The sequence below is a fragment of the Podarcis tiliguerta genome (assembly GCF_965153285.1).
Source record: "Podarcis tiliguerta genome assembly, chromosome: 9".
NCBI classification, from domain to species: domain Eukaryota; kingdom Metazoa; phylum Chordata; class Lepidosauria; order Squamata; family Lacertidae; genus Podarcis; species Podarcis tiliguerta.
In genome coordinates, this window is record NC_139542.1 from 23,743,932 (window position 1) to 23,756,290 (window position 12,359).

Genomic DNA, 12,359 nt, shown 5'->3' on the forward strand with positions numbered 1-12,359 from the left:
AACAGAAATTGGGCTCTGGTGGTGCGGCAGCAGCAGGAGGCCCCATTAGCTAAAGTGGTGCTTCAGGTTAAGAACAGTTTCAGGTTAAGTACGGACCTCCAGAACGAATTAAGTACTTAATCAGTGAGGTACCACTGTACATATGACCTTGACCATTGAATTTGATGGTTTTCCTTGAAATTTATGTAGTATTGAACTTGCTTACAGAAACAGGGCATCTTGACTTTCATTTTTCGTTAATCCAAATATATAACAATGTAACCCAATGGATGTTTACTCATAAATAACTCACACCGGTTTCAGTGATACTTATTCCCAGATCAGTAGATATACTATTGCAGCCTTGGTTGCTGAATCATGAGCTGAAGCAGCAATGTTGTTTGACCTTTCTGTGCCCTCTTTCTAAACAGCTGTTCTGTGCCCAGTAAGCATTTTTTCCTCCTGCCCGACCTTGCCCTGTGTCTACAAGTTCTCAGGAAGCCTGATAAAAGTTAAGTGGCTAACAGATTTTGGCAGATTTTCAAATGATTGGTTGTTGCATAAAAGGCAGAAAGGCAGTGCCCTTGCGTCATCCTGTAGAACTGTCACATTGCTATTGTAACAGAAAATTAGATGTAATGCAGGGATAGGGACACTGTAGCCCTCCAGTCTCCGAAATCCATCAGCCCCAGGCTGGTCAGGGATGATGGGAGTTGTAGTTCAACAGGCACCTGGAGGGCCACAGGTTTCCAATACCTGTTGTAGTTTGGAGATCCATGGCAAAAGGCCACCTTTATGGTGCTACTCTAGAGTCAGGATCTAGCGTTGCTCCAGCCCAATTTTTATTTTGCTCAATTCCTCATCCCAGGACCAGGCAACTATGAAAGATCCTTGGAGGCCTAATAATGCATCTGTTTTGTTCAGCACCAGAATTCTGTTGAATAAAATGAGCCTGTTCACAGAGACCGTGCTATGTGTCTTCCTATGTCTACTGTATGTCATCTCCTACAGACACATTCATTATTGATTTCAGCCTATTTATTTACTTGCCAAAACCATCGGCCGTGACAAAAGAAGCTGTAACATTAATTATGAACAATATTTTCCATTCCAAGGCCTCTTCCGGAGAGCCCTTTCAGGGCCTAGCTGAAGTTACGCCTCAAGGGAACACTGCTGCAAGTCCGAGGGAAATCATGATTCTAAAGGAGACCTGCAGGAAGCAAAATTTCCTTGTTCCGCCAAGAGCACACTAGTTTTGAAACAAGCAAAAAAGGATATCAAAATAGGGACAGCACTGTGATGAGTGGAGCCCAGCAACCTGGTGGTGAATCAGACATGTCCTCCTGAGTCTTCAGGTTGATCATATAGGAAGCTGCCTTATGTTATCTCAGTATTGCAGTGGGTCTCAAGGTTTACATGCACATTCTGAGCCTTTTCTGTAGATCCTGTGGTTTGGATCTGGGACTTTCCACATGCAGAGCAGATGCTCCACTATTGAATTACAGCGAGGGGCACATCTGAACTGTGTATCTGTGCCTGTGAGTGTGCATTCAAAAGTGTGGGGTGGATCCCCTCACTTTTAGCCTCCCTTCTATCATGCAGTCCCTGGGGGTTGCCCAAGGGTGAATGAGGCCCGTGCTTAGCTGCCCATGTTCTGAAGAATAAATTGTGCTGTATAACTGCTTGACACTAAAAACAAAGATTTGTGCCAACAGGTTTGCACACCCAGTTGGACTTTTGACTTCTGTTTATGAAAATAGTCTTTGAACAGCAGTTTCCAGCCCCAGATCGTGGGGGCGAAGCTGAGAGATAATGGCTTGCTTTTCAATAATTCTTGATTAAAATGTGCAATTTCGGAGGCAGTAAAATCATCCAACAGGAATAGACTAACTCAGACATAAGGCAAAGGTTACAATTGACCTGTGATCAGATCTCTTGATGTTTCTGAGCATAATTACTTTAAAATATTAAAATCTCTGATTTTGATTGGCAGCAGAACTGGAAGTGGAGAGTGCGTTCTCTTGCTATTTCCCCTATCTAAATTCTTGCCGCCACAAAATTGCTGTTAGCCCATGCAAAAGAAAAATAAAATAAAATACAGGCTTAATACAGGTTCCTGAATTTCCCTTCTACTGAGCTGATAGCTGCTGTTAGTTGGTGGGGATGTTTTAGATTAGAAAAATGGTGTGGATAGGAGGGCAATTAAACATATCCTGCTACAGCTCTCTGCTCCAACTGCTTTTTGTTTTTTTGTTGTGAAGTTTGATCATGTCTATTTTGGGCATGAGAATGTACATCAACATGTCTCTTTCTGTGTGGCGTTTGGACTCCAGGGTGCTGAAACACTGGAACAGTACATTTTAGTTTGTTGGAATATGTAAGTTGCTCCTCCACCTCTGCTCAGTTGTATATTTGTAAATAAGTGCAAATATACATAGATGTTAAATGTTCCAAACTCACGACATCTCCTGCTTACCTCATTCATTCCCATTTTCTTACTGGAAGGTAACCACATGCCTTACTTTGCTGATTAACAAACCATCGCTTGTGAAACCTTAAATGTTCAGCTTACTTGTCAGACAAATATTTGTTTTCCCTGTGTGCTTCACTTTCCTTTCATCATATTTAATAACAGAACAGGCCTACCTGCATGAAGTCTGGCTTTTCCATTTAAGATTAATCTTGAAAATGGGACTTTTGTCCCAATTAAGAGCTTATCCAAAATCAGCAGTTCTTGTGGTAGGACAAACTTTTAATTTTACTTGTGAGTCAGTACCCTCAAGGTACTTGGCTAATAATAATAATAAACTTTTTTATTACTCAAACAACCAAGCCTTGTAAAAACTCATTTAAACTCCTTTCTATAGAAAGCTGTAGATAAGCAATGCAGTTTATATAAAGAAAGGTGTATTATATAGATTTTCACAGTGTAATGTCTCATAGTAAAAACAAACCAGTTTAGGAAACCTGTTCTCTAATCTGACATTCAAATGATTTATTTAATTAGAACCATACTGATGGAACCATAAGGATACAGTTTGAATTCCAGGTGTAGAATTACAAATTAGCTTCTCAGCAACTTAAAAGACTAACAAGCTTACTGTAATATGAAATTTTATAGGAAAGCCGACTGTGAAAATGAGGGATCTGTGTCTTGGCAAGTTTCTTTAGATAAATTTCAGCCTTACCTGACTAAAATGGCTGTATTGATCACAGAGTCTGCAACAAAATGTTGCAGCATAGAGTGCAACATCTCCAAACTGTGTTTGTGATTCCAGCCACTCCATTCCTTACCCCAGCCCCTGATTTCTGCCTTCCCTCTGCTCTCCAAAGTCAATCAGTATTTCATGGGGAGGGGGTATTGTTCCAAGCCCCACATACGGAGGGGAACACATCAATATTGACATTCAGAATTGATATAGACATACTGCACTTCTGCTAACATTTTCCACTCCAGAATCCCACTAATTTGAGTTGCAGAAATCTAATGGGAAAAATCACAAAAACACAACTGCAGTGCTCGGCTCACAAACGTTTCCCATGCATTATGCCTCTTGCCAGAAATTTTAGCTCAAGGGTGTCTGTGGACAAGCAACTGAGCAGATCTACCTGTTTTGGGATACAGAACAGTAATGGAGATGGGAGCTTAGGTTGCTCTTCCTCATAGAGTTGAAGGGCTATCTTTGAATTAGACCTGCCCTGTTTTGTAGAAATTCCTTTTCCTGTGCTGTCACTGACAGATAGCACAGTGTCTTCACAATGTTTTTGGAAATCGGGTCCTCTCTTAAAGAGGGCACGTATTGCGTTGAGACCTGGGAATCAACACCCTGTGTTGTGGGTGGGTACAATTGGTCAGCCACAACACCTTATTGGTAGGTCCCTCGTAGCTGGGTGCAATCTGGCCAATGGGAAGCAGTCCAAACGGTTCAAGGGACCTATTTATACCCATGCACGTGACCCAGAGCTTCCTCTTTCGGCATGTGCATTCGAAACACCCGCCCACCTCTCCCTTTTTTTAGGGCTTTGCACTTGACCTTGCTATGCCGTCGTGTGTCATCTGTTGTTGGGACGGGCATGGCAGGAATTTCCCCCACTTGGCTGATAGGCTGGTGCCATTTGGGTTTCGCCTGCCGTGTAGCAAATCGTCACAACTTGTGAGGTGGTGGATAGGCTCTGGTTCAGGTGATAGGGATGGGAGAACACACTCACCATCCCTATGTGAAGGGTATTCCGTTAAAGAAATCCAGGGACTCAGCTTGGTTTGGTCAACCCCTGAGAGGGGGTTGTTCCCGTGCCTGAGTCCAGGGGGACATTTGAGTGGCGGAGTTAGCCCATTCCCGGCTTTCCACTCATCCGGGTGTTCACCCTTGGCAGATCTATACTGGAACTCTGGGTCAGCGCTACCTGCATGGCAGGGAGCTAGTCAAACCAGAGCATATGCAACCAATCACTTTCTGTAATCAATAAAGTTATGGCCTAAATTCTGCCAAAAACCAAACCAAAATTTGAGTCGTATGAATTTATTTACAGGGGAGATTTCTGGGTCTGAACACGCAAAGGGGAGATCTCATTACAGAGGAATGGAGTCAGGGCCAGATTTAGGTTTGATGAGGCCCTAAGCTACTGAAGGTAATGGGGCCCTTTATAGGTTCAGCTATCCTTTGTCAACAACAAATTGTCATTTTTGTGTTGAATATATGCTATATGGTAATTCATGGATCTAATAAGTATCTAAAGCCATTTGCACATAACAAAATATGTATTTTATCAAAGTAATTTTAGAACTGAAATACAATAAGCAATATCCAGTGTTTTTCCTTTAAATTTTTTTGGGGCACCCAAGAGAATGCGGCCCTAAGTTATAGCTTGTTTACCTTATATGTAAATCCAGCACTGGGTGGAGTGGATCTGAGACTACTGCAGTCTTTTGAAGGGAATTTACAATAAGGAACCAGTTGAAACCTTTCCAAAGTTTACTTTTTTATATAAGTAAATATTTATATACAGTGGTACCTTGGGTTACAAACTTAATTCATTCCAGAGGTCCGTTCTTAACTCGAAACAGTTCTTAACCTGAGGTCTGCTTTTGCTAATGGGGCCCCCCACTGCCATCATGTTGCTGGCGTGTGACTTCCACTCGTATCCTGGGGCAAAGTTTGCTACCAGGAGCACCTACTTCCAGGTTAGTGGAGCTCATTACCCAAAGTGTTTGTAAGGAGGACGGTACATAACCCAAGGTTCCATTGTAAAGATAAAGTTTACTTTTCCAAAGTAAACTTTAAAGGTAAAGGTACCCCTGCCCGTACGGGCCAGTCTTGACAGACTCTAGGGTTGTGCGCCCATCTCACTCAAGAGGCCGGGGGCCAGCGCTGTCCAGAGACACTTCCGGGTCACGTGGCCAGTGTGACAAAGCTGCATCTGGCGAGCCAGAGCCGCACACGGAAACGCCGTTTACCTTCCCGCTAGTAAGCGGTCCCTATTTATCTACTTGCACCCGGGAGTGCTTTCGAACTGCTAGGTTGGCAGGCACTGGGACCGAGCAATGGGAGCGCACCCCGCCGCGGGGATTCGAACCACCGACCTTCCGGTCGGCAAGCCCTAGGCGCTGAGGCTTTTACCCACAGCGCCACCCTTATTTACCTTTATGTAAATCTGTCTATATCCATATCTAATTGTGCACAAATGTGGACTTTGTCTCCTAGGGGTGCTCACTATTACTTATGGATAATTCAGAATGCTTGTGCACACTCAGCAATATGTGCCCGCAACCTCTGGACCATTACTCATCTTCTCCAAGAAAGGAATACCCCTATGCATTAATCATGTTAATTTATAGCCAAGCCTAGTTTGAGATGAGTAAATGAGGCCAAAGATCAACTTTAAGAAGAATGTAACCTTACCAAGTAATTATTAAATATTGATGGTTATTCATTTCATGACACATTGACCTGTACGTTAAAAATAGCTTTATTTTATTTTTTGGAATAAACAAGAGTTTCCAGTAAATGGAAAACAAACTGGTGTCCTAACAGAGTTCATAAACAACACTGATAACAGCAGATATACAACTGACAAATATAGACCAAGAAGGCATACTGTCTAAATACAGCAGTGCTTTATAAAGTTTTCATTTTCAATATAGTTAATACTGTACAATTAATAATTATTATAAAATCTTTGTCATTGAATAGTACAACATTGTTCCAGTGTGCATCCCTAGCTGGAAGGGGAAATTGTGTGTGGAAATAGGTGCTGTGTATGCTCCCTTTAATTTTTTTTTTAAAAATCTGAAATCTATTTGAATGAGGGATTGGACTCACTCCCATCTCCACCAAGGGTGCAACCCCACGCATTGGGGAATCAAGCTTGCATGAGTTCAGTGAAACTTACTCCCATGTAAATGTGGATAGGGTGGCAGCCTAAGAAGCTGATTGGCAGGTTTTCGTGGAACACTCTTGGTTGTTCCATGTGTCCTCTGTTGGATTGCATGTGAGATTTACAAGATAACATTTCTATTTATTTCAGCATTGGCATGAATTGCCCCACCAGAAAGTTGCACAGTATAACAAATAAACCATTAAAACATGGGAAAATTATTAAAATCTCAATACCAAACACTGAGATTCCAAAAGGACAAAGACACATGAATCAGTGACTGGCAGTCAGTTAGACATCTGAAACAAATGAGGCCATGCTACCCTTGTACTATGGCTGCAAAGCATGATGCTCCAAATTTAGACCATAAGTAAATGGATGCTTCATCATAATGTATAACAAGCCAATATTCTTAACAATTATTGCACACACCCATTCATCCTTAAACAAACCCAACTGTACATAGTGATTCTTATTTATAGAATTTTCTTTTCATGTCCTGATCCTTTTGCAAGGCACTGTGTTGTTTTCAGCATAAAATCCATTTTTTTGTCTGCAGGCACTTCCATTGATATGGCTTATGCTTTCGTTGATGCATTCCAGCTGGGAGCTCCCATCTCTGGGCATCTAAAACAAATGCACAATTTGACTGAATATGCAAATATTGGCATCAGCAGATATTTGATGTCATGGGAACTGCCAGAACCACAGATTTTACAAGCCTGTGGCTCTAGGTTATCGGCATTCATTGGTGCAAAATGTAGAAGGGCTTGCTGGATTCGGCTAATTAATGGCCCATCTAATCTCGCACACTGTTCTCACAGTGGCCAACCAGCTGCCTGTGGAAAAGCTGAGGCCAGGACCCAAGCACAAAACAGGTCCCTAATCTGAGATGTTTACTATCAAATTTTAGACATTGCATGAGACAGAAGAGAGGCAAGTGTAGGAAATCAGCAGAGAAATGAAATATGCAAAGCCATGGATAAGACCAGAATTATGTGAGCGAATGCAGCTGTGTGCAGATAATTTAGGCATTATTTCAGTTATGACTATGGGTTATGCCAATGGTTTATGGAATAGGTGAGTTTTGAGTTGCTTGTGTGAGTGTTGGGAGGGGGAGAGCATGGCATGACATAAAGTGTACTGAGAGAAAGCCCCAAACATGAGGTATGTGGGTGAAATTTTATAAGACAGGAAAGTCTTCAGACAGCTCACAGGAACTTAGGAAGCTGTCTTATATTGAGCCAGGACAATGGTCCATCTAGATCACTTTTGTCTATATTTATTAGCAGTGTCATTTTGGGGTTTCCAACTTACTTTTCTTTTACTCTGTACACTTGTTGGTAATTCATCTCTGGTCCTGTTTATTGTTAAATCTTCTAAATCTGGAACAAGGGGGGGGGGAGTAGGTTTCCCATCATTAGGTACAGAAGTCACAAAGTGTAAAGAAAAAGTTCATGAGGTTTTAAATACTAGCTTATTTTCTTGTAGAACTAGATAAATTTCTTTACAATTCACTTAAGACACGTTTCAGCAACAAGCAACCTATCCCCAACTTACCACTATGACACCTGGGAGCTGAAATGATCCTGGCTGAATCAGTCCAGGTTCGGCAGTCTACATAATCTAATGTTGCATCTCCAACAATGATCTCTGCAATGGGTCACAAGCTTATGCTGGCCACTAGTTCTTGCCTGATTTTGACATCTGGAGTTGTCAAGTCTTTCCTATATCTTTAGATGTGCCAAGACACTAAGAAAGGCTACAGCCTCTGCACCCCTTCTCCCTCCTTCCCCAGTTCTCTGCCACTACCTCTGTTACCTATAGAACAAAATTGGAGGCCAAGGAACCGGTAGGCATGCAAGAATGCTTACCTGTGAGGATCTCATCAATCTGATCAACTACAAACTTTGCATCTTCCTTAGTGAAGCACATGGGTGGCTTAAATTTCAAGATGTTTCGATAAGGTCCATCAGCACTCAGAAGAATCCTCTGTTCTTTCAGCCTGATTAGAAGGGAACACAGATTTAATTTGGAATACAAACTCCAAAATGCATTTAGGTATCTGAAGTTATCACGTAGCCAGTTCCTTTAAAGCTGTGTTTTATGATTCTGGGTAAATTGTGAGGGCATCTTCAGTTACTCAGCCCTGACCTGACTATGAATTTCAGCTCCTTCAGTTTGAATGTCTAGCCTGGAAGTTGTAAAGTTAAAACTGATGAAAGGGACGTCTAAAAGCAAGCCAGTATATATTTACTTGTAGATAATATGCTGGGCCTCAGCAGTGGCAGGCGTTCTCTTTTGTCGATCCTTCACAAGATCCACTCCAACAAACAAACCAACACCTCTGAAAAATATAAAGAAAAGGGAGGGAATCAGAGGTGCAGCAATCAAATCTCAGTGTTGCACAAAAGGCACACAGCTCCAAATAGTTTTACAATGTAGTGTGGTAGGTCTCCTGTACAAAACAGTTATCTGATCTGTTATTCAGTAGTAGTGGTGGGGGGTGGGTATGATTGCACCCACCACTGGAATGTGTCTCCTGGGTCTTCAGAAGGCAATGCAGTCCTTGGATTGAAGAAGCCACCCCTAGTTATACATTCTTCCACATCTAAAAACCTTTTAATGTTTACCCTGTTGTGCCTACCTGACATCTCCCACCAGCGGATGCTTTTCTTTTTGTTCCTTCAGTAGTTCGGTAAGATAGTTTCCAACACGTGTGGCATTCCCTTGGAGATCTTCTTTTTCTATCACGTCCAAAACAGCCAGTCCAATTGCACAGGACACTGGGTTGCCCCCAAACTGAGGGAGGGGAAATGACCAAGAAGAAACAGATCATTGCTGCCTCAATTATTTCTTCATCCAAAGATTTTGATGAATGTTTTGAGCAAGACGGGGCTTGGTATCAGATTATTTTCTCAGGCAAACAAGAAATATTGGGTGCAAATTTCCTTCTATCTTTTTAACTTGAACCTTATGTGGTGCTATGGAGTGTCATATTTCTTCTTCGCAATTTCTATTTTGAAAAGTTTGAAGGGAATAAAACACCACAGGGTTTGTACTGCTTTCCTGCACAGAGTGAAGCTTTGCTATAACTTAGGCTCCTGCTCCACTTTTAAATAAATAAAACAGTAAGCACCATGTACTGGTTTTACATATACACACACAAGAGATCATGTGCTCAATATTATTTGCATGACGAAGCTGTACATTTTCAATCACAGTCTCATTTAGGCATTAAGAAGCTCAACCTGAGCATCTATTCAGTACAAGACTCAATTGGTGCATGCATGATATTGCAACGTATGGTCAAACCTTACTAGGCCGAATATTTCCTATCACCTTGTGCTTAATGGGGAACTGAGAGCACACCCGTCTTCCCCACCCTCCTGGTGTGCCACCAGTGTCTTCAAAAGATAATAATACTTCATGCCTATGCAGCAGTGCTGTGTGGAGATGAGATGGGGTTGGGGCAGCAGTGAGGGCAGAGGAACTCTGGGTTGGCAATGCTGGCCTACACAATAGCATCCTCTCACTGCTGCTCCCCCACTCCCTGGGCCACTGCTGCACCTATGGGCATGGAATCCAAAGGACATTGGCCCAATTTGCATGAGGTTCTGCCAAATGGATGGAGAAGGCAGGTACTATTTCACTTCACACCATACATAAGAGATGGATCAGGGCCAGATGTTGCCTGATGCTGTTGTCTAAACTGGGTGAACTGGCTTCACTGAAAAGCATTATTTGAGTCATTACTGGGCACTCTGAACATTCTTTCTGTAACAATCTATGATGGTGCAATTATGCATGCCAAGTCAACGAACAAGCCTCTATAACAGATGTGGCCTTCCGAACATTGCTGAACTACAACTCCCATCATCCCTGGGCTAATGATCATTGCAGTTCAGCAACATCTGGAGAGCCAAAGTTTCCTCATACCCGATTTCTAACTATAAATGAGAATATTAGAAGAGAAGCTCACCGTATTGAAGTACTCCAGTCCAGAGGCACCAAAAGCTTCTGCTATCTCTCTGGTGGTAACTACACAAGACATGGGATGGCCATTGCCAATTGGCTTCCCCATAGTGACAATGTCAGGCACAAAGTCTTCGCCTTGTAGCTGGAATCCCCAGAATTTTTTTCCAACTCGACCGAAACCGACCTGGACTTCATCAGCTATGAAAACTCCACCCGCTTTGTGGACAGCGCTGAAAATAAAAAGGGAACAGAACAGATGCCTCATTGTGATGTGTCACTGTTATGTAGGAGCGTTTACATGAAGACTTCAATTATGGTCCTGCAAGGGGCATTTACAGCTGAGAATTCAGAAAAGTGCTTATCAGGCCATATGGTCTTTATAGTATGGCCGGAAGATGGATAAAGTTGACCTGAGTTCACTCTGTAAGGTCACAGAAGGATATGTGTGGTCTAGAAATATTGGATAATAATATCTGATACACACAATGCGCAGGGCCTCCTGTATTCTCAAGTTCTAGGAATGATGTACCATGTGATTTTTCTTAATGTGCAGATCACCTCAGAGCTACTGTGCAATAAGAAATCATGCTGTTCATTGCAAATAGCCCATGCATCCTGTTCTCTCAGTGTGTCAACCAACTGCCTATGGGAATCCCATAAGCAGACTGTGATAACACAATAACTGGCTAGTAGCCATTAATAACCTTATCCTGTCTAGTGCTCTTTCAAAGCCATCCAATTTGTCTGCCGTCACTAAATCTTGAGCAATACTTATATTCCTTATGTACCACCCCACCAACTTATTGGCTTTGGATTGAATTGCCAAAAGCTACTTTGAGAAAGGCAGCTCTTGTTACTGGACAATATTTATTTACAGAAATAAAAAATAATAATCGTAGCAGTTTTAAATTTCAAGGAACAAAGAGTAAAGCTACACAAAGAACCAAATAAGTAGACTCTTCCTGTGATTTTTATTAAGTAACCTGCTGTAAGTAACCCATCCCAAGCACTGTACATACTCTGCAACTTTCTGGAAATAGCCTGCAGGTGGAATTACTTGGCCTCCGCAACTCTGCATGGACTCAGCAATAAAGGCTGCAATCTAAGTAAGAGAAGATGTTATAAGGAGAGCATTCCTCTGCTTACTCGTTTGCAAATGAAACAACAGCTACAGGCACGAACCCTATGAAAACAGGTGAGATAAATTAATATGCAGTTTGGATAGCTATGATGCATCTTGAACAGCTGTGAGCAGCAGTAACGACAACAAAAATGGCAGAGGTGCCCAATTTTTCAATGTCAGGGCAAGCATCCAGCATAATTCTACAGCTCATTATTGACCCAGTGCTCGAAGTCTTGGATTTACTGTGCACATTTATTTAAAAACTCATTTAGTCGGCCTATTCTTGCAGAATACAAATGTGATACTGGAAGTATCTGATGGGTTCACTGTTCTGATGAGTTATTTATTATCTATTTATTATTAATGATTGTCCACATTTCAATAATTTAATTACTAAAGGTGCTTTATAGTATTTATATCAGCTTCACCCTGTGAACTCGTGAACCTCCATCAGCTTCATTCACATGGCATTCTGTGATAGCCGATTTAACCCCTTTCCTGTGGCTCAAAATGGGAAACAAACAAATGCACTGAAGATGTGCAGAGCTGTATTTTGGGCACCCCTGCTTCAGAAGAAGAAGAAGGAAAACGTATGCAGAGCAAATCAGGATGAGGCATTTGACAAAAAGACAGAGCCTACAGCTGAAGTGATTCCAGTAGCTAGGAATGAAAACAAACAAACCAAAAAAGGTTATTTGGGATCAGGAATCAACATCAGCAGATCAGATAGACTGGAACTGGAAGCTTACATTTTCTGCATTCAGCATTATGCCTTTGTTCTCCCCTAAGTCTGCCTGGAGGGTCAGCCCAAATCTGCTATTTAACTGACTGCCTCCCTCACTCTTGTACAACCCTCCCCGTATATCAGCAGGGGTCCATGCAAGCTTGAGCAGTGCCGTCTTCC

At 42.0% G+C, this 12,359-nt stretch overlaps 1 protein-coding gene across 2 annotated transcripts in view; it reads right to left on the minus strand.

The window, feature by feature from the left end:
* Nucleotides 1-5,933: 5,933 nt before the first annotated feature.
* The window catches only part of ETNPPL (ethanolamine-phosphate phospho-lyase), a 70,689-nt gene continuing 64,263 nt past the window's right edge, over nucleotides 5,934-12,359 (minus strand). For both annotated transcript variants that reach the window (XM_083456796.1, XM_083456795.1), the window contains 7 exons: nucleotides 11,352-11,434; nucleotides 10,337-10,562; nucleotides 9,002-9,156; nucleotides 8,612-8,701; nucleotides 8,229-8,359; nucleotides 7,672-7,739; nucleotides 5,934-6,981 (listed from right to left, as the gene is read on the minus strand). In XM_083456796.1, the coding sequence (XP_083312922.1) occupies nucleotides 6,847-6,981; nucleotides 7,672-7,739; nucleotides 8,229-8,359; nucleotides 8,612-8,701; nucleotides 9,002-9,156; nucleotides 10,337-10,562; nucleotides 11,352-11,434 (888 nt within the window). In that variant the 3' untranslated portion in view covers nucleotides 5,934-6,846. The remainder of the gene's footprint in view (nucleotides 6,982-7,671; nucleotides 7,740-8,228; nucleotides 8,360-8,611; nucleotides 8,702-9,001; nucleotides 9,157-10,336; nucleotides 10,563-11,351; nucleotides 11,435-12,359) is intronic.